At 41.2% G+C, this 26,786-nt stretch overlaps 1 protein-coding gene across 2 annotated transcripts in view; it reads left to right on the top strand.

Annotated features, from left to right (window-relative positions):
• The window catches only part of IVNS1ABP (influenza virus NS1A binding protein), an 83,505-nt gene that overhangs the window by 12,139 nt on the left and 44,580 nt on the right, over nucleotides 1-26,786 (top strand). For both annotated transcript variants that reach the window (XM_089678818.1, XM_089678819.1), the window contains exons 2-7: nucleotides 8,585-8,686; nucleotides 13,368-13,491; nucleotides 17,614-17,783; nucleotides 20,649-20,724; nucleotides 21,124-21,297; nucleotides 26,526-26,651. In XM_089678818.1, the coding sequence (XP_089534944.1) occupies nucleotides 13,381-13,491; nucleotides 17,614-17,783; nucleotides 20,649-20,724; nucleotides 21,124-21,297; nucleotides 26,526-26,651 (657 nt within the window). In that variant the 5' untranslated portion in view covers nucleotides 8,585-8,686; nucleotides 13,368-13,380. The remainder of the gene's footprint in view (nucleotides 1-8,584; nucleotides 8,687-13,367; nucleotides 13,492-17,613; nucleotides 17,784-20,648; nucleotides 20,725-21,123; nucleotides 21,298-26,525; nucleotides 26,652-26,786) is intronic.

Below are 26,786 nucleotides of genomic sequence, written 5' to 3'. Positions count from 1 at the left end.
AGGATGGCTGTGCATCAGTGTGCTTACAGTAAAGCACACACCCCTCCACCCCCTAGTAAAACACTCCCTGCACATAGTTAACCCTTTGATCTCCCCTCATGTTAACCCCTTCCTGCCCAGTGCCATTATGCATGAAGGTAAAAAACCTGTGTGCTGCTCCCCTCACAGCCCACCCCTAATACTCACCTGAGCCCCATTCTCAATCCAGTAATGTGCACAGGAAACTCGACTGTCCTGGGTCTCTTTCCTTACTGGCTGAGACACAGCAGCGATAGCCATTGGCTCACACTGCTGTCAATCACAGCAGTGGGGGACAGGGCCAAGCCACACTCTGTGTGTTTTTATGGATGTATAGAGCAGTGCTTGGGAGCAAGCGCGCACCAGTGTAGAATAGCAAGTGGCTTGCTCCTGGGGGCTCTTGGTGAAGAGGGAGGAGCCAGGAGTGTCAGTGGGGGACCCGAGAAGAAGAGAATCAGGGGTGATTGTGCCAAACCATTGCATTGAGTAGGAACGTATGACATGTTTGGGGGTGTTTTTTTGTTTTAAAGCTGGCGCTTTTAATATCACTTTACCTGAATACACTAAAGTTACAAGATTACTGGCTACCATGTGCACCTGCACCATATTTTGAGTGCAGCAGTTTTAGTAAATCTCCCTCAATATCCGAAAAAGAAAAAACCTTGTTTGTCCTTGACCACTCACAGTAAATATACTGTGACCGGGCGGCCAGTACAGACATGATCACGTACATGTACATAAGTCTTATTTTGGCCCCCTGCCAACCTGTGCTATACTCCCTGAAATGCAGGGAGAAAAAACCGCCAGATAGTAAAAGCGGCACATATTACACATTGTTAGGCACACTGTTAACACTTTGCCCCTAGATGTTAACCCCTCCCCAGGCAGTGTCATTAGTACAGTCTTGGCAGTAATCATTGTGTTAGTGTCACTCTTGATGTTAGTCCACCTCCCTAGCCCGCCACACTTTCCCAGTGTCGTAAGTCGCTGATCATTGCTATTACCAGTATAGCATCATAGCGGTGTAAATTCCAGTATATATACACCATAGTTTTTAGACACTATAACTTTTATGTACACTTATTGGGGGTTTTTGGTTTTTTTTGTCTTTTTACATTTGGCATAAATTTATGAAGAAATTATATTTTGAAATGTATTTATTTTTATTAGATATGCTTTATAACAAAGTGGAAAATTTATAGTGTGGGATTTCTTTTTAATCAAAATGTCTTTTTTCATTTTATATAATAAAAATAAAAAAAAAAAACAGTGGTGATCAAATGCCACCAAAAGAAAGTTCTATTTGTGTGAAAAAATTATATAAATCTCACTTGGGTACAGTGTTGAATGACCAAGCAATGCAAGTTAAAGTAGTGCAGTGCCGAATAGCAAAAAAATGCCCTGGCATGAAGGGGGGTCTAATCTTCTGGAGGTCAGTTGTTTAAATACTACTAGCAATTTTTTTTTCACTTTAGAGCTCTTCCAGTTCAAGAAACGGGGGATTGCATGTTGGTACATTGAGACATTTTAATTTAATCTTTATCATTTAAAGAATGGTCTTTAATTGGCAAGTGCTTCATGTTGTTTTTTGACCTTCACACCACTGTAAATAGTCTGTCACGCTAGAAAGCTATCCATGTTGAAATAACATTGGTTCAGTACTGCTTTAAACCTGAAACGGTGCCCAGGCAGTAACAGAAAATTATCAGTGCATACAAAGATTTAATCTTTACTAGTGCAAACTAGTTTTTAGGAACAGTGTAATTAACTTGCATTTTCTCTGTAGGACATATACAGTATGCCTATATTTAAAAAAAAAAAAAGGTGAAAATGTTATATATATATATATAAAATTTATTGCAAAATTGATTATTGCGAGGGTGTGTGTTTTACCTCTAGAGGCAGCTTTAGTGTTATCTTATGTGTCCATGCACATTATGACGATTAGAGGCATATTTTAAGCTCAACATTTAGAGGCAGGAGAAAAATCCTTTTGGTTTGCGGTTTTGAGTGGAGCTTCCTGGCAAAAAAAAAAAAAACCCCGCTAAGCTATTGACAAAAACGCTCTATATCAGCGTTTTTGTTTTTTTTTTAATGCCCAGCATGCATGGAACCTTCAGGCTATGTTCACCTTTGTGGGAAAAAAATGGTAACACATATTTTAGCAGAAAAAAATGCATTTATTTCTCTAGAAGCCATCAAAGTAGGGATGCACCGATATATTGTTGCAGGGGTGTGGAAATTTTTGAAAAAACTACTTGTCCAGGGACTAAATCGGTGCCCCAGTCTACTTGTCCCTCATCACAATCTACTTGTCCTGATTAAAAACATTTTTTTTTTAACCAAGACCGTATTTAAATCTGCTTTAAGTCATGTCTGGGGCTTTTAAAAACAAAAGGGGCTTTATGGCGAAGTAACAGTTTAATATTCGTAACATTGCCCTGTTGTCAGGGCTCCAGATATGACCAGAGGTGTGTGGACTGACACAGGGAAATGCAGGCTTCAGGTATAGTGTAAATAAGACAATTTATTGAAGACTAAACAACACAAACGCAGTGCAAGGTAAACCTAACACAATGCAAACAACCCACACCCAACAGATAACCATATATACAATCAAACGTAGTCGGGCAGGCCGGGTCGGTAGCAAACGGGCAAACGGTACCAGGAGCGAGCGAAAGCGTGGTCAGGAATAGCCGAGGTCAGGACAGGCGGAGTTCGTTCAGAGTCAGGATCAGGCAGGAAGCAGACAGGATGCAGGTACAGGGGCTCATAGGAAACATACACCAAGGCACTGACTGTAGGTCTGGCCATTCCTTAAATACACCTCCTGCAATCAGCCTCAGGTGATGGCTGATTGCAGGAATGAGCTTCTGGTTGCTGAGAGCACCCGCTGGCTAGCCCTGGTACTGCAGCCCACGTGGCAGATGAGTCCCACCACTAATGGCGAGTCCATTCCTGACAGTACCCCACCTCAAGGAGCAGCCTCAGGACGCTCTAAACAGTTCTTCGTGTGCAAAATGTTCCACCGCCCGGGCAGGTAACTGGCTGGATATCCTACTGCCGGAGTCAACCGGCTGGCTGGGTTTCCTGCTGGTAGACTTCTCCTTGTGTAGGAGAACCCAGGAAGGCAGGTTACTAGACACAGGATCTCCCGGAACAGGCCGGGAATCAGTTTATTGGCCAGTTTAGCTGGACATCAGGGGCAGGCCCGTCAGGCTGGGCAGCGGACAGAGGCCCGTCAGGCTGGGCAGCGGACAGAGGCCCGTCAGGCTGGGCAGCGGACAGAGGCCCGTCAGGCTGGGCAGCGGGCACCGGCCCGTCAGGCGGGGCAGCGGGCACCGGCCCGTCAGGCGGGGCAGCGGGCACCGGCCCACCTGGCACGACAGCGGGCACCGAGGCACCAGGCTGGACCACGGGAACCGAGGCACCAGGCCGGACCGGGTCATCAGGCTGGATCACGAACACCGGGTCATCAGGCTGCGTAGCGGGCACCAGGTCACCACGGAGATCGCCGGGTGCGCGCCCCGGGGGGGGGGCGTGCAGGAAAGCGTGTTCTGGGAGGACGTAATATGACGCCCTCCCAGAACTGGCCGGCCGCAGTGTAGCCGTCATTTGGCTATCTGTGGTCGGCAACTGGTTAATATTGTACAAGTTAATGGTCAAAGGAAATATGGTAGCCCTAATGTGGACTGGGTTGGAGAAATTTCTCTATTTGGGACAAATATTTATCAACAATCTCCCTCAAGAAATATATGAAGATAAACTAATTCCACTTTTCAGACTGTTGGAATATTGTATGAGTTTTGTCTTATGATGGACAGATTATACAAGTAAAAGCAAACACTTGAAAGACCGCATGCTTTAACTACCTGCCGACCGCAGATAGCCCAATGACGGCTGCATTGCGGCCGGCCAGTTGTGAGTGGACGTCATATGACGTCCTCCCAGAACGCGCTCGGGGCGCGCACCCGGCGATCTCCGTGATCGCTGTGTCCTACGGACACAGCTGATCACGTGATGTGGTAAAAGACCAATCACAGCGGCCTTTTACCACGTGATCAGCTGTGTCCAATGACACGCTGATCAGAGGGAAATGCAAGTGCCCGTTCTCGGCTGCACTTTCCTCACGCTGTCAGATCGTGAGGAAAGTACTGCCGAGAACCGGCAGTTGTCAGAGCGGGGATCGGCACCGATCATCAGGGCACCGATCATCAGTGCCCTGATGATCGGTGCCCAGCAGTGCCACCCGCAAGTTCTGCCCACTAGCTGCACCCACCTGTGCCCAGCAGTGCACCCACCTGTGCCACTCTGCAGTGCCACCTACCTGTGCCCAGAAGTGCCACCTACCTGTGCCCACCAGTGCCACCCACCAGTGCAGCCCAGCAGTGCCACCCACCAGTGCAGCCCAGCAGTGCTGCCAGTCAGTGCCCAGGGGTTGTGCCAGTCAGTGCCACCAGTCAGTGCCCAGCAGTGATGCCAGTCAGTGCCGTCTATCAGTACCCATCATCAGTGTCACCTATCAGTGCCGCCTATCAGTGCTGCATATTAGTGCCGCCTATCCGTGACACCTCATTAGTGCTGCCTATCAGTGCCCTTTAGTGCCGCCCATCAGTGCTGCTTCATCAACACACATCAGTGAAGGAGAAAAAATGCCTGTTTGAAAAATGTTATAATAAAAACAAAGAAACTTTTTTTTTTCAAATTTTTTGCACTTTTTTTATTTATAGCGCAAAAAGTAAAGCGCCCAGTGGCAATTAAATACCACCAAAAGAAAGCTCTATGAAAAAAATGATCAAAATTTCATATGGGTACAATGTTGCATGACCGCGCAATTGTCAATCAAAGTGTGGCAGCGCTGAAAGCTGAAAATTGGCCTGGTAAATAAGGGGGTATAAGTGCCTGGTAGGCAAGTGGTTAATGTACTTTGTGTATTCAGGGGTGGGTTTGTTGCCGGGCTGTCTGCGGTGGGTTCCCTGAGTAATCACAGCATTGTCCTGGGTGCCTGGCTCTTGATTAGCTTACTGTTAATTATATCACTGTTATCTGTTGGCTTTACTGTTGTGATCAAGCTCTTACCTAATCAGTGTGTGATGTTTATCGCAATGTGTAATATTTGTTTTACTGTTCGTGGGGGCACTGCCCCTATTTCTGGATTGTTTAAAAACCTGTGTTTTCTGTTCCATAAAGAGTTAGTTTGGCATCTAAGCTAGTCTTGGGTGCGATGCCCGGCTCTTAATACCTTTCTCCTGCGTCCCATTGGCGAGAAAGCGGTTCCATGGCAGAATCGCCTAATAGAGATGACAGGCGTTCTGTCACATTTGGTGAGGAAAGATTTATTGTCTTTATGCAGAGAATTCATCCAAATCTCGCTCTCAGCGTTCATCATGTTGTTGTCCATCATTAGAGAATGATCTGCTCTCTCCATGGGCCATAATCAGTGTGTAGAAGGCTAGCCCTTAGTCCCCTCCAAAAGCTCCTGTCCTGGTTTGGTCTGTCACACTCCAGTTTTGTTGGGGGGGGGGGACATTCCCCTCTAAGTGATCAATATACATTACAAGGATTTTAACCCCTTCCCTCCAATAGTGCCAATTTATGTGGCCTCGCGGAAGTCCATGAGGCTGCATATATGCCTTTCTATCAGACCAGGCTCTCACTGAGAGCCCAGGTCAAGTGCTAACGACCGGGACCTGATTGCTGTGATAGTCTCTGATTGGCCATCATAGGGACCAGTCGCTGTGCAGGCCGCCCTTGTGTTTTCTTTCTTTTTTGAATGGAGAGAAAGATGCATTGTTCTGTCTCCTTGCTGGGGAGAAAAATGTAATCAAACAAGTTTTTTGGGGTCCAGTGTTCCTTTTGATGATAAAAAAACAGGAGATATCCATTACCATTTAGCACCAAAAGAAAGCACAATTTTCTTGAAAAAAGCAAGGTATAAATCAGGGTGGATTTGATTTAAATCAAACTGATTTAAATCACGATTTAAATCACTAGTCAGTAAGGCTTGATTTAAATCCTAGTTTTCTACATAAAGACTAATTCTTGCTGGTATAACTTTAATATGCAAGTAGATGAAGATTTTTAGAATAACAACTTTTCATATTAGTTTTTATATCCCCAGTTTAATAGGTTAATCATTCATATTTGGACAACTTTTCTGTTGTTCTTAGGAAGGAGAAAAATAATCATTACCTTAATAATAACAATTGAAATAGATTTATTCAACTGAAACAATAACATTACAGCATATGTGATTTGCTTAAACAAACATCCATGTTGTTAACTAATTTGGCTAAACAAAATATATATATTTTAAGAAACTTAGACTGTCAGCCCCTTCCTCCTCACACTTAGTTTCACTTTCTTCTTGTTCAGATCTATTCCACTCCAAACAATCAGAAAAATATTGTTTCTATTCTATTCACTGAACTTCTTGAAACTTAGCACTGAAGGGGTTGATTCTGTATTCATAGGTTTGTAGAAGTTAGGATTAAGGTCTTTTTCTTAACTCTGTTCATGTTATAACATTTTTGCTGTGAAGAAGAGGCATGTGATCTCCGCTGAGTCAAATTCAGTTTTGAGAACTGCAAAAGTAAACCAAGCATCTGTGATAATATCTTGTAGGCAGAGAAACTGCCCAATAATCTTACAAAAACCTCTGGAAGAGCATGACATTGTGAATGGATTAATGGAATTTATTTACCAAAAAAATTAAACATATACAGCCTTATTCTACATAATTAAAAAACTAATCTTTATTTCATGATGGAATAACCTTTGGATGGTAATATATTTTCCTCAAAAAGCATTTTATTTACAAAAATCCAATTTAAATAAAAAAAATCCGATTTAAATCAAAAAAGTCCGATTTTTTTTTTTTTTTTTTTTTTTTTTTTTTTTTTTTTTTTTTTTTTTTATCATTTGATTTTTATCCACCCTGGTATAAATCCCTTGTATACACAAGTAAGATATGTACTACTGTTGCAGATTCCTGTCTTTTGTTCTGAAGAGGTGGCTATTTGTTTCTGTGTCAGTGTGAATGGGAGTGGTTTTATAATTCTCAATCAGCTGTTGCACTTCCAAGGCTCTAATGAGGGATGCCACAAGTCTTCATCCCTTTAGAGGAGATTTCCCTTTGAGAGTAACTCGCCAGAAAATATATTTTTTTGTTGCGGGGGATGCCCAAAATCTGACTTACAAATTTTTCCGGAAGTCTGCACTAAGATCTAAGCCACTCAAACAAGCAGGAAATGACATTTCTGAGGAGTATTCTGTACACCAGCAGTGTACAGAACGCCTTCTGGCAGCCATATTGCATTGCATTTTATAGGAAATTACAGCACTGCATATTAGAAAGCAAAGTTAGTTTTTATTAACATTCAATTACCATCTGACTTGTGTTGTAATTGTACATTCAGGTTTTTTTTTTATACTTTTTTTTTTTTTTCCAGTGAAAATGCAGTTACTTTTTAACCCCTTGACACCGACGTCACACAAATATGCGGCCTCACAGAATTGGTCTTTTTTTCCGTGGGGCCACATATTTGCTTACCTGTTTTTTGTGCTGGGAGCACAACGCACATCGCCTCCCTTGTTTGTTTGTTTTTTCTCTCTGAATGGAGGAGAGAGATGCATTGTCCTTCTCCCACTCCTAATAACATACACATATATGCTATCTCTTCGATTGCAAGAGCTGGCAAATTTATTTTGGGTTGTTCTTTGGTGGTAGGTTATGGTAGTAAAAAGAAACACCGCTAAATTTAAAAATTTTTTTTTTTTTTTTTTTTTTTTGTACTATTTTGGGCCAGTTTTCCTTTGATAATAAAAAATCAGGAGATATCCATTACTATTTACCACGAAATGAAAGCCCAATTTGTCCTGAAAAGAAAACGAGGTATAAATATTTATTTCATGTACTTATATTGCGCTGTCAATTTACGCAGCGCTTTACATTCACATCAGTCCCTAACCCTCAAGGGGTATACAATCTAAGGTCCCTAACTCACATTTATACATATTAGGGCCAATTTAGACAGGAGCCAATTAACTTACCAGCATGTCTTTGGAGTGTGGGAGGAAAGCAGAGTACCCGGAGGAAACCCACGCAGGCACAGGGAGAACATGCAAACTCCAGGCAGGTGGTGCTGTGGTTGGGATTTGAACCAAATTCACCTGGATGTACAAAGTAGTTGTGATGATATATACGGTTTTACTAACACATGTCAGTTGCGAAATTGTGCTTAGGCGTTTAAGTTTTTTTTTACTCCTAGGCGTGAAGGGGTTAAGGAAGCTTGTGCTGGGGCTGTTTAGTCTATACCAGCAAAGAGAAAAAGGCATTTACAAGCAAACTTTGGTTATAAGTGATACTGTAGAGGGTTATAAAGAGAGTAAAAGATGTGAAACTACAATTAGGCTTTCATTTTGTTACAAAAAAAACAAGCTTGCCAGTAAAAAATATTTCTGATGACCAAGGACAGTTTTATCATAAATATTTTAAATTGAGGTTCTGCAAAGTGCTATCATCTATTGAAGTCTTTTTTTGATTGTTGCATTATTTTATTTGCAGACAAACACGGGCAGTTTGTAAAGGGATTGGCTTCTTTTGGCAAATTGACATAATAAGCAAGTTTGCTTTACACGTACTAACAACGTCTGTCCTAAAGAATTGGTAAGTGCCTTTTTTTATTCTGAGATACTATAAATGATAGTTTATTTTCTGTGTTAAAGTGGTATTAAATTCAAAGGCAAATACTTATTTTATTGCAGCTTACCAATTCGTAGATGTGGTGGCTGCGTTTTTTTAGTTCTTTTTTTAGGCTTTCTTTCATTTAATTTCTTCTCGCGATCCAGCCAGTAAGTCTTTTTTGTTTTTTCAACAGGACAAATTTAGCAGATTTGGGGTTTAGACAAACCATTTACCTCTGACGGTGGTGTTTACAATGATCAGCTTTTATTTATTCATGTAAAACCTTTTATCCCAAAAGAAAAAAAACTGTTTCTGTAACTGCTTGTGCGACCTTTAGTTTTGCTTCAGTTTGTTAGTGTATCTAAATCTGCAAGTACAGTGGAGAAAATAATTATTTGATTCCCTGCAGATTTTGTACGTTTGCCCACTTACAAAGAAATGAAGGGCCTATTATTTTTCTCATAGGTGTGTTTTAAATGATAGACAGAATATCAACCAAAAATTCAGAAAATACAAATGTTGTAAATTGAGCTGCAGTTCAGTAAATTAAGTATCGGGTCCCCTACCAACAAAAAGTAATTCTGGCTCCCGCAGACTGGCTATGTGCTCATGTAGTACACAGATTAATCCTTTCAATTTAAGAAGGTGCTCCTAATGACAACTCGGGATGTGTATCAAAAACACCTGTCCACAGAATCTTTCTTCCATCCAAATTTCACCATCATGGGCAAGACCAAAGAACTGTCAAAGGACGTCAGGGACAAGACTGTAGACCTGCACAAGGCTGAAATGGGCTACAAGACCATTAGCAAGAAGCTTGATGAGAAGAAAACAACTGTTGGAGCAATTATTCGCAAATGGAAGAAATACAAAATAACCATCAATCGCCCTCAATCTGGAGCTTCATGCAAGATTTCGCCTCATGGGATAAGGATGATCATGAGAAAAGTAAGGGATAAGCCCAGAACTACATGGGAAGAGCTTGTTAATGATCTCAAGGCAGTTGGGACCACGGTCACCAAACAAACCTTCCGTAACACAATACACCACCATGGGTTGAAATCTTGCAGTGCCCGCAAGGTCCTCCTTAAGAAGGCACATGTATAGACCCATCTAAAGTTTGCCAATGAACATGTAAATTATTCAGAGAAGGATAGGGAGAAAGTGCTGTAGTTAGATGAGACCAAAATCGAGCTGTTTGGCACGCCGTGTTTGGAGGAAGAAAAATGCTGACTTTGACCCTAAGAACACCATCCCTACAGTCAAGCACGAAGGTGGAAAAATTGTGCTTTGGGGCTGTTTTTCTGCTAAAAGTACAGGTGGGCTTTGTCACATTGAGGGAGCCAGTGGACGGGGCCATGTATTGTAAAATCTTGAATGAGAACCTTCTTTCCTCATCCAGAAGATGGGTCGTGGATGGGTCTTCCAGCAAGGTATTGACCCAAAACATACTGCCAAAGCAACAAAGGAATGGCTCAAAAAGAAGCACATTAAGGTCATGGAGTGGCCTAGCCAGTTTCCAGACCTTAAAGTGATTCTAAAGGTTCTTCTTTTTTTTTTTTTTTGGTTAAAAAAACAAAAACAAACATGTCTATACTTACCTTCTGCGTGCAGTGGTTTTGCAAAGAGCAGCCTGGATCCTCTTCTCAGGTTCCCCTCCGGCTCTCCTTGCTCCTCCTGTCTGTTGGGTCACCCCACAACAAGCAGCTTGCTGTGGGGGCACCCACTGCTCCGTGTGTCCATTCACAGAGGGAGCCATGGCTTGGCCTGCCCTCTCTCTCCTCATTGGTTGACTGGCTGTGATTGACAGCAGCGGGAGCCAATGGCTCCCATTTGCTGTCTCAGCCAATGAGGAGTCCTAGACCCAGGACAGCCGAGACTGTCTTTCACATTGCTGAATCGCGATGAGGCTCAGGTAAGTATTGGGGGGCTGGGGGAGCTGCTGCACACACCTTCATGCATAGAGCTTCTGCTTTTAAAAAATAGACCTACTGGCTGGATCACCAGATGAAAATAGAAGAGAGCTTAAAAAAAGAAATCTAATGCAGTCATCATACCGAACAATAGGTAAGCTGCAAAAGAATGCTTTTGGGTTTAATAATGCTTGAAATGCATTGTAAACCTTCCTACCAGCACTGTGTGTGGGTTTTTGGTTTTTTTTTTCCTTTCTCTCTGCATAAGCTGTGCGTTCATCATATAGTTGTGTTATTTGTTGCCTGTATTCACAGCCTATGTTAGTGTAAATCCTCACATTCCTATGTCAGAGGTTTCTGTTGTGTAGAAACATGAGGTATTCAGCATGGTACTGCACAGATTAAACAGTATGTAAACCCAACATGTCATATTCCTGACATGTGGCTGCTGTACCATGTGCTTTTATGAAAAAGTATCCTGTTCTTTGTGTTGCTTCCTTTGTGTGAAATCCCTGGTGTTTCTACCAGTTTCTTTTCCTACTATAAACTGACCACATTAAGCAGGAGAACACAGCGTGGTCCGTTCTCTAGCTTTGCTGGGTACTCAGCCTGCACCCCCCTCCAATGATTGGACTTGTCTTGACACCCCACCCCCTGCAGTCTTTTACTGGGAAGATCGGTGTACTGCAATTTCGTCTCCTCCATCTGTCATGCAGCTGAGAAAAAAAGGGTGTGTAATCACTTCTGGAAAAAAAGTGTTCATAATGTTTTTATATGTATTTATTTACAAATGATTTTACTTTGATTTCTATTTTAAACTGAATGGGTTGTTTTTATAAGGTGATGGTTTACAATCACTTTAATGCTTGAGCTCTGTCTATAGTGTGCTACCGACATTTCCTGTGAGGAAACTACATGTCTCGCAATCCTTGGGTCTCTGTTTAGTGCTGGTGCATGTGAGAGATAAACAGTAGTTAGGTCAGATGCACACAGGAAGAACGTGTGCGTGCAAACATCAAACGCACATCACAATGTAGCTGGAAGATTATTGCATTGGCACTCTCACATTTGGGATGTAACACATGCATTGTGACCCAGAACAGGAAGGTGTCTTGTGCTTTTGGGGAATAGGGACAGGCAAGATTTAGAAATACATGGAAACTGAAATCGATCAGCCATGACACTATAAACTTCTGCCACAACATATGAGCCCATCATACAGCACAGAGAATAGAACTACACTAATATACCCAGTTAAGAACAAAAACAGTTGAAAGTTTACAATTCCTTTAAGGTAAGCAGTAACATCTTAGAAATATGTACAAGCATAAATCCATGCACCACACCTGCAATGCATACAAGGTACCCTTGGTATATGTTCCACACCAAAGGTGCTTGCCAAGAAGCTACTAATATTTTTGTACGAAGGGCACTGTGCAATCCAGTATTACAGTATATAATGTCCCACAAAGTCGAAGTAGGATTTAATATGTATACTGCCTGTTCAAACAGGCTAACGGTAAGGCCCCTTTCACAGGCAGTATGTCAGTTTTTCATCTGTTCGGGTACGGATGAAAAACGGACACCCATGTATTTCTATGGACTAGCGGATGTAAACAGATGATCATCTGTTTACATCCATTAATGTCAGCATCCGTTTTTTTGAATGGAAGAAAACCCTATTTTTCTTTCGTTTTTAAAAAAAAAAACAAAAAACGGAATGGATTAAAGATAAATGCAAACAGACGTAAACTTGCAAAAAAGATGTAAACGGATGAACAACGGATGTGAACTGACGTTAGCTGATGAAAAACTGATGTGAACTGATCTGTTTTTTCTGGGAAAACACATGACTGAACTGATGAAAAAAAAAAACGGAACACCCGTGTGAATGGGGCCTAAATTGTATTTCTATTTTGTGTGTAAACTCTTTTGTGGGTAAATTGTCACAGAAATTTGCAATACCCGTTTTCATTAGTGAACTTCTGCTGAAATCCTCATTCACATATATCTATTTGTATTATACCATTTGTAATGCATTACCTGGTTACCAGCATCTAGTAAGTTGTCATGTGACCGCCATGATTCGCTGAAAGAGGAGATCGGGACCTTTTCGTGAGTACCGAACGTGTGTGCTGGGAGCGCGCAGGGTGCGCACTCTCAGCACATGTTTTTTTTAATAGAACGCAAATGTGCAGCCTCCCGGTGTCTGGGCCTAGACACCGGGAGGCCGCACATTTGCGTTTGGCCGGCGCCAAGAGGTTAAAGATATTCAGTATTGTTTACTGTTCATTGACCTCTCTGGATGTCTGTACAATATTGTGCAATCTTTTGATGTGAACTGTATCTGGGTATACAGATCAAGATAACGTCTGCACAATACCAGTGGATATATGTGGTTGGACAACACATAAACTTGGCTTATATGCCACAAATGGAGGCAACTTGAAATGGTAGCTAGTACTTGCCTGATTCAGAGTCCATTCATGCCTGATTCAGTAGGCTAGATCTTCCTGTGTTCATTTAGCTATGGAGCTTGAGCATATTTTTTTTTTTTTTTTTTTCTTTAGAGTTTGTCGCTAAATATTATGACATTGGTAAGCTAAATTTGGAATGATGTAAGTGACCCTTGAGAAATGGGCTGATTTGTTTGGAATTTAAAGATTTTACATTTAGCAAACCTTTAAGAACCAATTTTTGTACCAGTGCTGCCTCATTTATATGTGTGTATTTTATTTTATTTTTTTCAGCCACATACAGAAAATGGTTCCAAACGGATTTCTTAGTTTTGAGGATGAACAGTTTATAGAGTCATCAGTTGCCAAACTAAATGCCCTGCGGAAAAGTGGCCAATTTTGTGATGTCAAACTTCAGGTAGTTGCTGTACACTTTTTTAGTAATGTCACATCATATTGATCGATAGCATAAGATTTTATGGGCTGCAGGATGCTATTGATTAAATCATTGATGCAAAGCAGCCAATTTCATACAATTAGAATTTGGATGCTTTTTGTTGTTGGCCTCTATAGCCAAAAACAATTGCTTTCCTCCAGGGAAGCCCCAAGACTGATTTTGTAAACTTCCATTGAAACTGGACAATAAATACAAGCTCTGTAGATTAACGTTCTTTAGCATTAAGCCCTTTACTGATCCAACCTTGATCTATAGTCCACCAAACAGGAGTACACGTCTTATTGACAGACAAGGTTACCTATAATATCAGTGCTTATGGCTGGGAAACCTACCTAGAAGAGCTTGTTGTACCTGATTCCTTTGTTTTGAACATAGCATTCTTCAGTCTGAGAGTACATTTGGTTATTCGGAAATGCTGTTAAAGGAAACACCGAGGAGCATTCTGATTGAGTATGGGGTTGGGTTTTATGCCAGCTTTGAGGTCTTACGTTAGCATTGCTGTCCCCTCTCTTTCTTAGGCTGTTTCAGAAGAATGCGTTGGAGCATTGTGAATGAAAATCAGGGTTATTATATGACAGCCTTAGCTACCTTATGGGCAGAACATTGAACTAGCCTTGAGCTAATGCTCACACATTTATTTTGTATTACTGGAGAATTTTGGCAGGTTTAGCTGGAAAAATGTAAGCGTAGCCACATCTGTTTTTTTTTTTATGTCATTGCTGTTTTTCTTTTGCATTCAGAGGAAGGGTGAGTGTGTTGGGTTTTAGTTGTGGTAGGTAAAATCTTATTTCTATCCTGAAGTATTTTACAAACTTTCTGTTTGATTAGCTTATAAATCAATGCATATGTTTCCGAGTTTAACCACTTGCCTACCAGGCACTTTTACCCCCTTCCTGCCCAAGCCAATTTTCAGCTTTCAGAGCTGCCGCACGTTGACAATTGTGCAGTTATGCAAAACTGTACCTATGTGAAATTTTTATAATTTTTTCCACATAAAGAGATTTTTTTTGGTGGTATTTAATCACCACTGGGTTTATTTTTTGCACTAAAAATACCAAAAATTTTGAAACATTGCAAGGTTTTTTTCTGCGTTTCTTTTATATAATCTTGTAAATATAATAATCTTTCTACACAAATTTAGGCCAAAATGTATTCTGCTACATTTTTTTTGGTTAAAATAACCCAAATCAGTGTTTATTATTTAGTTGATAGGAAAGTTATGGACTCCACAAAATAGTATGTATCTAAAAATGGCTAAATCCTGATATACTGACGACATCATTTCTTTTTGGCCCAAAAATGGCAGGACTGTACAAATACGCCTCAAATGACCGCTTTTCAGAAAGTAAACAGTTGTCATTTTTTGTCATACTTTTCTGTAAAATGAAGAAATGAGAAATTTTTTCACAATTTTTTATTTTTTACATACTGTATCCAATGCGATACAGCAGGGGTGGGCAACTGTGGCCCTCCAGCTGTTGGTGAACTACAAGTCCCATCATGCCTCTGCCTTTGGGAGTCATGCTAGTAACTCAGTTTTGCAATGCTTCATGGGACTTGTAGTTCTAGAACAGCTGGAGGGCCACAGTTGCCCACCCCTGCAAAACAGCATCCTATAACTGTTGCGGCGGTGAACTGGGATACTGGATACATTAGGTAAAATAAAAATAATTTTAAATAATTTTTTATATATTTTAAATTTATTTTTATAAAATGTTTTTTGTTTCTACTGCTGTGACCAGAGCAATAGTGTTACCATAGTAACATTGTAGTACTCTGGGCAAGTGATCCAAGATTTTTTTTTTTTTTTTTTTACACACATGGTTGCTTATACCAACAAATTTCATTGGTATAAGCAAGCATTTTTACTGAATGAAACTGATTTTTTTCAGTAGTTTTTGTTGTAATCAGCTGCGATTGGCCACAGCTGATCACATGCTACAGATGGGCTGTGATTGGCCCAGTCTGTACATGTGACCAATCACAGCTAGCAACACAGTTGTAAGCAGTGAATGGTATGAAAGGAAGTAATTAATTGTTAACAACTGTTATGTGATCTGCTGTAGTTGGTCACGATGATCACATGACACTGGCAGCGGGCGGTATAGTGATCTGTCATTGGTCGTGACCGGTGGATACAGCTGGTGATGGATTGTGCTGGAGCATGGCCTGTGGTGCGATAGTAAGGATCCCGCTCAGCCATCATTTTGCAATAGGCTGGTCAAGAAGTAATGTTAATCACAGGCTCCCTGTTCTTATCAATGAAGGTTTGAGACAAGCATTTACGAAATTTAAATTGTTGCCCATAGGGAACCAAATTGATTTCTTGATTCTTCCCGTTTTTAGACTGGTTTAAACTTGCCCTCCAGAGGATTTACCCCCCTTCCTGACCAGGCCATTTTTTGCGATACGGCGCTGCGTTACTTTAACTGACAATTGCGCAGTCATGCAATGCTGCACCCAAATTAAATTTTCGTCTTTTTTTTTTTTTTTTTTCTTTCGGTGATATTTGATCAACCTGTGCATTTTTATTTTTTGTAACATAAAAAAAGATTGCCAATTTTGAGAAAAAAAAACAATATTTTTGACTTTTTGCTATTAAACATGCCCAGTTAAATTTAAAAAAATCAAATGTCGCCATAAATTTAGGCCAAAATGTCTTCTGCTGCATGTCTTTGCTAAAATAAAAAAAAAAAAAAACTTCCTATACATGTAAATGAATTGGTTTATGTGAAAGTTGTAGTGTTTACAAATGGCGGTATATAAACTGGATTTTTTTTTTCTTTACTAGTAATGGGGGCGATCAGCGACTTATAGCGGGACTTCAGTGGGCATTCCTGACACTGGAGGGAACTGACTTGGTGTCACTGACATCCCCAGTGACACCAATACAGTGATCAGTGTAATAAAAAGCACTGACACTGCACTAATGACACTGGGCAGGAAGGGGTTAACATGTGGGGCGATCAAAGGGTTAACTGTGTGCTGTTTTACTATGGGGCTGTGTGTTTCACTGTAAGCACACTGCTTTTTATGGCTCTGCTAAGCAGTGTGCAGGAGCTGACATGTGAGAGATCTGTATTGTTTTACATACAGGTCTCTTCCTCCGTTGGAAATCCTTGGAGATCGCCGGGTGCACGCTCCCCCTGCCTGGAACTGCAAAATCATGTATATATACATGATTTTGCGCACCCCTGCTGCCCTGTAGCAGTACTGCTGTTTTAGGGCAGCATGGAAGCATATAAACACATTTTAATTACAAAAAAGGTAAATAACATGCAGGGTCATTTTGGGGCTAAATATGTGGTACCATCTTTTTAAAGGCCTATTTACACCAGAATGTGGTATGGGGAAAATTGCTTGCGTATTTCCTGCACTGTACTTGCTATCTGTAGCAGGTGTCAGTACAGTGCTAATAACACCCCAAACGTGGGTCACAAACGCAGTGTGTTTGCCTGCACCAGATCGTATGGTAGAGAAGTACCAGGCGATCTGGTTGCTGTGTTTTTTAAAGTAGTGCATGCGCTACTTTTGCTGCAATCCAGCATAATTTCAAATCATTCAAATGAATGGGCCGAAATCGCACTGCTTCCTGACTGCATGTGAATCGCACATTAATGCTTGGTGCAGGAATGCACCGAGCATTACTGGGTGATTCATGGTGTGAACCAGCCTTTAGACCCTCTTCACACTTGCAAATGGAGCTATTAATTACATCTGACTGATGTTGTGGGCCACTGCCCCAATAAAAGCAATGGGCGGCTGAGAGCTAATCATGGTTGCTCATGAAGCGATGGAGCTATTACCTGCAATGAACAGCCGTGAGCACAGACGGTCTGTGTCCATTGCCGATTCGTGCAGGTAATCACTCCATGATCATTACAAGTAATTGCTTCATCTGACTAGTAGCTGAAGTTGTCTGCCTCCCATTTGCAGGCTGCCACCTGCATGTAATACTTAACAACACCATTCACAAGTGTGAATGGGGCCTTAGGGCTTCTCTCAGACCAGCAAGATTTATAAATGAGTTATAAAGTATTAAAAATATGCATTTTCTAATATTTTTCTATTTACCTTTTCAAGGTTTGTGGCCATGAAATGTTGGCACACAGGGCAGTTCTTGCATGCTGTAGTCCTTACTTGTTTGAAATTTTCAATAATGACGCCGAGTCTCATGGAATATCTCATGTTAAGTTTGATGACTTGAATCCAGAAGCAGTAGAAGTTCTGTTAAACTATGCATACACTTCACAGTAAGTTATCTTTTTGCTGTATCTTTATAAAAGTACTAAAAAGAGAAATTTAGCTTGTATTGTCTTGTCATTCTGTATCAAAAGGAAGCCATAAAGGCAAGAATATAGAAATTTGTTAACGTTTTCTATGCAACGGTAAACACAGATACAGACCCCCTTCACATTTTTTTTTATTTTTTTATGTTGCAGCCTGATACTACAGTTGTTTAAATTCATTTTTTTTTATCATTAATCTACACTCAGTACCTCATAATCACAAAGTGAAAACAGAATTTTAGGAATGTTTGCTATAAAAGAGAGAAACTGAAATATCACATTAGCATAAGTATTCAGACCCTTTGCAACAACACTTGAAATTTAGCTCAGGTGCCTCCCATTTCTCTTGATTGTTGCAAAGATGTTTCTACACCTTGATTGGAGTCCACCTGTAGTAAATTAAATTGATTTGGACATGGCTTGAAAAGGTACACAACTCTCCATAAAAGGCCTCATAGCTGTCAAAGCATACTGTATCAGAGCAAAAGCCAAGAGATCAAAGGAAATGCCTACAGAGCTCAGAGACAGGATTATTGCAAGTCATAGATCCGGGGATACAAACAATGTGCTGCACTGAAGGTTCCCAAGAGCACAGTGGCCTCCATAATTCTCAGATGGAAGACGTTTGTCACAACCAGGACTCTTCCAACATCTGATTGCCTGGCCAAACTGAGTAATGGGGGATAGGGCCTTAGTGAGAGGTAACCAAAATCCTGATGGTCCCTTTGACTGAGCTCCAGAGATCCTGTATTGAGGTAGGATGAAGTTCCAGAAGGACAACCATCACTGCAGCCCTCCACCGAAAGCTTTTTCAAACTCCCAAGTGGGCTTTCATGTGTTTTGCACGAAGGAGAGGCTTCCATCTAGCCAATAAAGCCCAGAAAAGTGGAGGGCTGCAGTGACTGTTGTCCTGGAACTTTGTCCCATCCTCCCATTCCCTGGAAGCTGCATATGTGTTATGCGGTTGTGACATAATCAGTACTTGTTCACCATTTTGCCAATGTACACTACATTGACAAAAAATATTGGGACGCCTGCCTTAAAACGCACATGATCTTTAATTGCATCCCTGTCTTGGTCCATAGGACTCAATAATTGAGTTGGTCCACCCTTTGCAGCTGTAACAGCTTCATCTCTTTTGGGAACGCTGTCCACAAGGTTTAGGAGTGTGTCTATGGGAATGTTTGACCATTCTTCCAGAACCACATTTGTGAGGTTAGGTACTAATGTTGGACTAGAATGTCTGGCTCGCAGTCTCAGCTCTAATTCATCCCAAAGGTGTTCCATTCGGGTTGAGGTCAGGACTCTGTGCAAGCCAGTCAAGTTCCTCGACCCCAAACTCGCTCATCCATGTCTTATGGACCTTGCTTTGTGCACCGGTGCACAGTCATGATGGAACAGGAAGGGGCCATCCCCAAACTGTTCCCACAAAGTTGAGAGCATGAAAATGTCCAAAATGTCTTAGTATGCTGATGCCTTAAGAGTTCCCTTCGCTGGAACTAAGGGATCAAGCCAAACCCCTGAAAAACAACCCCACACCATAATCCCTCCTCCACCAAACTTTACTTTTTGGTACAGTGCAGTCAGGCAAGCAGCATTTTCCTGGCAACTGCCAAATCCAGACACGTCCATTGGATTGCCAGACAGAGAATGGTGAGACATCACTCCAGAGAACACATCTCCACTGCTCTAGAGTCTAGTGGTTGCGTTCTTTACACCACTACATCCGTGGCTGGGCATTGCACTTGGTGATGTAATGCTTGGATTCTTGGCCATGGAAACTCTCTTCGCACTGTTGTGCTAATCTGAAGGCCACATGAAATTTGGGGGTTTTTAGCTATTGACTCTGCAGACAGTGACTTCTGCACACTGTGCGCTTCAGCATGCACTGACCCCGCTCTGTCATTTTACGTTGCTGTTCCCAGTTGCTTCCACTTTGTTATAATACCACGAACGGTTGACCGTGGAATATTTAGTAGCAAGGAAATTGCACAGGTGGTAACCTATCACAGTACCATGCTTGAAGTCACTGAGCTTCTGAGAGCGACCCATTCTTTCACAAATGCTTATAGAAGCAGTCTGCATGCCTTGGTGCTTGATTTTATACACCTGTGGCCATGGAGGTGATGGGAACACCTGAATCCAATGATTTGGAGGGGTGTCCCAATACTTTTGACACTATAGTGTATGTAAAGACAAAGAATTTTTCGCACCTACTGGCATTATAGGAAAGTGCTAGTAGTACCTACCTGGCTGCTAAATCCTGGTGATTTCTGGTCATGTGTCCCTTCCCCTATAGCCTTTAGTAACATTTTACATGTTACACCCATATGTAGGGTGTAACCTATTACTATAAAGTAGTCCTTTAGCAAGGTAAAAAAAACCCTCTGCCTATAAAATCACTTACTGCTCCTGCCCAGGACTACATGTCCCATGATGCATTGTTCCTCACACAAGTTCTCATGCACTTACTGACATGTATGTATGGTGTACTGGGCTGTATGTGTGCTGCACTGCGTATACTGACATGTACAAGCAGTGTACTGAGCTGCACTTGTGCGGCACTGTATTTTCTGATGTGCAGGCAAATAATGCATTCTGTATTCATGACAACTAATCGGCTGACCTACTAATTGATTGTGAAAATAGTTGGCAACTATTTTCATAATCGATTATGTTGTTTAGTTGTTTCAGCCCTAGATATAACAGTACACTTTTAGTGGTATGTTTATCAGGCCAAAAGTGAGCAAATAAGTTCATTATTAGACTTTAATAAACATTAACATCAATTGTTGGTACTATACATTAACGTTTGTTTTCCTCTTGTAGGCTGAAAGCTGAGACGGAGTTGGTAAAAGATGTTTACTCTGCAGCAAAAAAGCTTAAAATTGATCGTGTAAAGCAGGTAGTGTTTCCAGGGGTGCTGGGTAGAGATTTTTGTTTGCAAAGTAACACAACGTTTGGACAGACCTTCCCTTATGAATTTACAGAATTGGGCCCACTGTTTTCTTCTCTAGACTGAGGTGCTGATTTCACCTTCCTCTTTGTCCATGTTAACCTTTTACTTCTGACAGATTAGTGACAACTGAGGAAAGAGGGAAGGTATCATTGGAGGGTATTTGTGTATTTCATATCCAGTTAAACTGTTTTCTGTAATAGATGTCATAACAGTTGAAAAGCTATAGCTACAATTAAAATAAGACTTTTCTATAACATAGAAGTATTTGGTAATGAGTAAGCCACCCTGCACAAAACACAAAGGTTTGTTATTTCTGCATAAATGTAATTTTTTTCCTTTTTAAAGGTGTGTGGTGAATATTTATTATCCAAGATGGATGTAGAGAGCTGCATCTCATACCGTAACTTTGCAAATGTGATGGGAGATTGGCGTCTTTTAAGCAAAGTAGACATGTACATTCAGGAGCATCTTCTTGAAATTTCTGAACAAGATGATTTTCTTAAGCTGCCTCGACTTAAAGTAAGTACATATGTTTTTCTGCTTATTAAAGCATGAAAAGGAGAAAAATGTTAACTGCTGTAGTAAAAAATACTAGTGAAGCCATTTAGTCAGCATACTGGCATCTTAGCATTTTCAAAAGTCTACAGTTGCAAAGGAATGAAAACAATGTACAAGTTTAAATGAAGGAAACCATTTACACCACAGGACACAGGCAGAAATTTCATATACCATGGGTTATAAGCGTGTACCTGCAGGTGGTTGTACACTGGAGAATCTTTAGTAGACATGACCCCCGGGCGCCTCCCCAATAATCCTACCCCACTGTGAGTCCTCAGTTTAGTGCTAGTGTCAGAAAGAGATGGACTTTCTCCTTCACAACAAAACTCATCTTTAGCTTAACTGTTAACTATTATCTTTCAAACCCTCTATCAAGCACTCATTGTCTTCTAATGCCAGTATGGAAGTCAGATCAGCACAATTTCTGTAAAACGTTAGGAGCCATACACAGACTCCATGCATAAGGGAGGGGTGCCAGGCTGTAATGTTGCTTCTGGCACTGGATCCTAAGTAGAAGCTTCCCTTGGCACTTAGGGCAACATGTTAAGTTAGCTGTAGGATGCTATACACTTCCAGGGCTATGGTCATTCCTTCAAAATCCAGTCCTTGAAGAGCCTCTGTGGTAGACAAAGCCTGAACTTTATTTACAGTGCAGCAGCATGGGCAGGCAAGACAGGGTCACCCTGTATCTCTGGTTACTGTTAAAAAAAACAAACAAAAAACTGGTTTATATTTGCAGTGTATTTACGTCAGAGTACCAACTTTTCAAACTCTGAGCTAATATTCAGCCACACAGAACTCCATGTCAGGTGAATGTCCAGGTGTTGCATCACACCAGTGGTTGCCCACTTTAACACCACTTCGACCTTGAGCCTTTTATAAGGTACTCTTGTGCTTCCTCCTGCTCTTTCGCCATGAGGACTAATTACAGAGCGGTTTACACCTGAGTTGTCGCATACTCCTTATAGACGTGCTTACCCTTTACTGTGCACCCTATTCTGTGAATACCCTCATTTGTAGCTATTCAGAAACAAGGTAAAAGAGAGCCAATGCAAAATTGCAGGCAAACATTCGCTCTGTCAAAGGCCCACGTAACACTCAACCTTAGAGTGACCAGGTGTCCCTTACAATGGATCAAGAACTGGTTCTTCCTCCAGTATTCAATTCTAGTCCTTTTTCAGGCTTGCAACAAGTGGCCTATTGGACAGAATTATTTGCATTTTTCACATTTGTTTGGACAAATTACGACCTTAATACAGCTATCTTCGTCCAGGGCTCTCACAAACTCCATATAGCTTCTCCTCTCCAGGACAAAAATCTTCACACCCCTTCACTACTGGGCAAAAATCTCTACACCTCTTCTCCTATTCCAATTTCTCAATCAAAGTCAGATCCTGATATGCCAGTCCTAGAGGATGCAGACACAGAAGGATAGTGTGTCAAGTGGATATTGAGGAAATACAGCAAACTAAGAGAAGCTGCAGAAGATATTTCTCCCCCAGATTGTCACTATATTGAAAAAGGAGCTTCATGACGCATGTTTTCCAACATTGAAAAGCTCATTGCTTCTATCCGTAAAAGCCATGGCATTTTGCAAGCTCACTCTTCTCCGTTTTGCCATGCTACTTTTTGGTACAAAGGGACCTGCAAAACTTTCCCTGTTCTTGGAACAGAATGTGCTGTCTTCGATGTCTGGGTTACTCCAGAGAGAATTTTCACTCCTTCCAAAAACCTTTACTAAATTCTACCCAGTTGGTGAAGATGTTCCTTCTTTCAAAGATTCTGTAAATAGGAAGTTTGTGACACTTCCAAATGATCTTTAATCTTGCAGGCCCTGCCCTGCAACCAGCTCTGGCTACAATTTCAGGTACTAGACTAGACTAGGGCAATAAACAACCAACATGACTCTGCATTTAAGGATCTTGCTTTTACACAGCAAATGCCTTCTGCTTTACTTTTCTGTGTAGATGCCCTGGAACACGTCATGAGGCAAATTTCCAGTATGACTCTAATCTCCATTCACATGCACAAAATCTTATAGCTAAAAGCTTGGACTGCTGAAGCTGTCTTCCAAAAGCATTTAAACATATCCCTTTCCAAGAAGATGTCTGTTCTGTGAGGCATTTTTGAGACCAATTTATCATAGGTGGGAACATTTTACTTCCGCAGCAGAAGGTCACAAAACCACCTTCTTCAGGAGCCCCTGACTCCTCAAATTGCAAGGCACCACTCTGCTCTAACAAGGGTTCAGCCTAAGTTCAGTCCTTTTTTTCGGTGCAAGTCTTGGCCCACCAAGGTTACCAAGCCATACACAAAGCCCCTCTACACAATGAAAGGGCACTCTCACTCCTAGTAGTGTTGAGACATCTGTTACAGTTTGCCTTTCCTACCACTCTCTGGGTCACAGAATTCCTAGATCTGTAGTTTCAAAACGATAAAAAATGTAGTTCAGAACTACCACCTCACAGCTGTCCCCTTTCAAATCAGCCAAAAGCTGCCCAAGACAGGTTTGCAAAATGCCCTGAACCACCTCTTGTCCGAGGAAGTCATTGTGCTAGGACCGCTGCTCGACAAGGGTATTCATCCTATTCTCAATTTAAAATCCCTCAACAAATTCCTTTAATTTCCAAACTTTTGTATGGAATCAGCAAAGTCAGTTATTGCGTCTTTGGGAGGGGAGGGGGAGTATATAGCATCCCTAACAGTCCAAGGAACATGGTTATTGAGAGAAGCCAGGGTTCCCATTAACATCGTAGATCTAAGAGCCTTCATGGGGGTGCCAGGGAGTCTGGCTGCCTTAAAGAAAGGAAACTAGATCATCTCTTGGACAGAAACTTGCTGTCTAGTGATCTCTGCAGTCCACATTTTAAGGAGTGGACAATTAGAAAGCGGATTATCTCTGCTGCCGTTGCCTGGAATAGGGAATTTTGTATGTGGACATCCTAACCTCCAGATTCCAGATGCTCTATCTCTCTAACCTCAAATGTTTTGATAATCCCCTGGTCTACCTTGCCTGCTCAAGAAAACTGAGCCAGAGAGAAAATCTCTAGATCTAATTGCACCAAACTGGCCCAGAAGAACCAGGTACATAGACGTACTCAGACCTTTAGCAAGATGACCCCTGGCTTCTTCACAACAGACAAATCTATCTAAAGGCCCTGTATTCTATTCTGTGTCTCAATCTCTGGCTTTACTGACATAGCTGTTGAAATCTAGATGTTAAATGGTAGAGGGGTCTCTGAGTCTGTAATTCCTACCTTGCTAAAACAGAAAAACCTTTTCCAGGACTATCAATTATCTTACATGTAATCCTGGAGATTGCCCTTTACCTCGCATTCTCGCTTTCCTACAATCATTTCTTGACCAGAACGTGGTCTTAAAACAGAATTTCACTGTCAATCAACATGGTCTCTCTTTAATCCATATGTTACTATTCGTAAATACATAGGAAAGTGTATATTTAATTTTTTTTTTTTTTTCACATTTCTTCAGTTACTTCCTGGTTTCCATGTCTATGCAAAATGATTTCATACATGCCAGGTGTCTTCAGGAGGAGGAGGGGTTTTATTCACGAAGCACAGTCTTGTCTGAGCTAAGGGCAGATGGATTCTGCTACGTGAATCCTCTGTCCTTACTCAGATGCCCGTGTCCAGAAATGTTAATTATGTTAAAAATGGATTAAATAGCATTGTTGGTTTTTGTTGCTTAGATGCAGTATAGTTCCACTTAAAGTACTCTTAAAGGTCACGTCTTGACCTTATCCATTTTTCAAAGGCCCCTGGACTCTGACCTACCTTAAAGGTCTGTGTCATAATAAAGCGGTAGCAAAGTCTGCTTTTTTACTTGTATCCACAGGTAAGCCAATAACAAGGTTTGCCTTGTAGGTAAGTGAATATCTCCTAAACATGCACAGTTTACAAGATATTCACATTTTGTAGCGGCTGCTGACATCATCGGTGCATGCACACTGTGCTCTCAATGGACGACACACTCGAGCGCGCTTTCCATTCAGAGCGTTGTGTCTCGATTGTGATTCTAGTGCGTAGGAGTGACATAATTGCGGCCTGGCCATTCAAACGGCCAAAGTGTGTTAACCTGGCAGAAAAGACTAAGTGAAGATGAAAGTCCTGTCAACAGTGACAGCGTGCCACTGGGAAGATCTGCTTCACAGGCCCCATAGAGACTTCACCACTGCTTTAAGCAAGCTTTTAGGACCCTGCGCTTCCTTGGTATCTCAGCTTGGTTCTCTCTCTCCTGCAGAAACCAGTCATGGACCATTTTGGGGATATCCCCAGAGGATCTCTCATGCAAAGTAGCTACATGTCAGAAGTGTTTCTGAACTGTAAAAAAATATTTTCTTTCTTCACAATGATAAGGTTGTCTCTTTACCCAAGACCATCCTTTTTTTTCTGGAAGTTGGAAGTGGTCTGTGTTCCACCTCAGTGAGGACATCCATTATGCCCTGTTCCTAAGCTTCCTAAGGAAATCTCTCTACATTGCCCAGATGTAGTCCGGGCCATTAGAGTATACCTCATGGCTACTGCTTTGAGCAGTTTTCCCCTCCTTTGTCCTGTTCTCTAGACCTTACATGTGATATCCTGCTTTTAAGTCCACCATTGCACAATGCAAGAGCTTACTTTCTCAAACCGAAATCTCCTCAATGGGACAGCATCGTAATGCAAAGAATGGCTTGGTCAGGAAGGGGGGTAAATCCTTTGGAGGGCAAGTGGTTAAGTAAGTGGTATAAATGCATTGAAGTCCCATCACCCAGAAATAGTTTGTGCCCTCTGGGACCTGTAAGGGCTAGTAGTTCTTGGTGTTCAACAGATCCACCATCCCTGACCCTCTCCAGAGATGAATGAATGTTGCATGCACCTAGGTGAGTATAATTTTTTTTCTCTTTATAAATCCCACATTTCTTTTAATGGAAACTGTGTTATGCAATAGTGATGAACATCCGAAATGTAGCTAAAAATTAAGTGTGTTGGGTTTTTTTTGTTTGTTTTTAAAAAAAAAAAAAAAAAAAATTAGACTAAGCCTTTTTAACCCTTAATTTGTATTTTAAGATGCTATTTCCATTTTGTTTTTAGGCAGACCTAAACTGAATTAAAATGTCCACAAATCATGTAACGCTCTAAAGCTTTTGTTTTTTTGTGGTTTTTTTTTTTTTTTTTTTTTTTTTTGTTTAGTTGGAAATAATGCTAGAAGAAAATGTCTCCCTTCCAAATAATGGAAAGTTGTACACAAAGGTAATCAGCTGGGTTCAGCGCAGTATATGGGAACATGGAGAAAGCTTGGAGACTCTGATGGATGAGGTTAGTGTTTCGAAGGATTGATTTGGTCAAGTAGCAGAACAAAACTAATTCAAATTGTCCTTTTATAATAATCAGAGCCCAAAATAAAGAATTTCTGTTTTCAGTTGAAATCTGGTAGGTTTAAAGGTGAGATTA

This window comes from Staurois parvus, unplaced genomic scaffold (assembly GCF_062004578.1).
Source record: "Staurois parvus isolate SC_StPar_1 unplaced genomic scaffold, SC_StPar_1.0 ptg000210l, whole genome shotgun sequence".
NCBI lineage: Eukaryota > Metazoa > Chordata > Amphibia > Anura > Ranidae > Staurois > Staurois parvus.
This window is presented reverse-complemented; position numbering and strand designations above follow the sequence as displayed.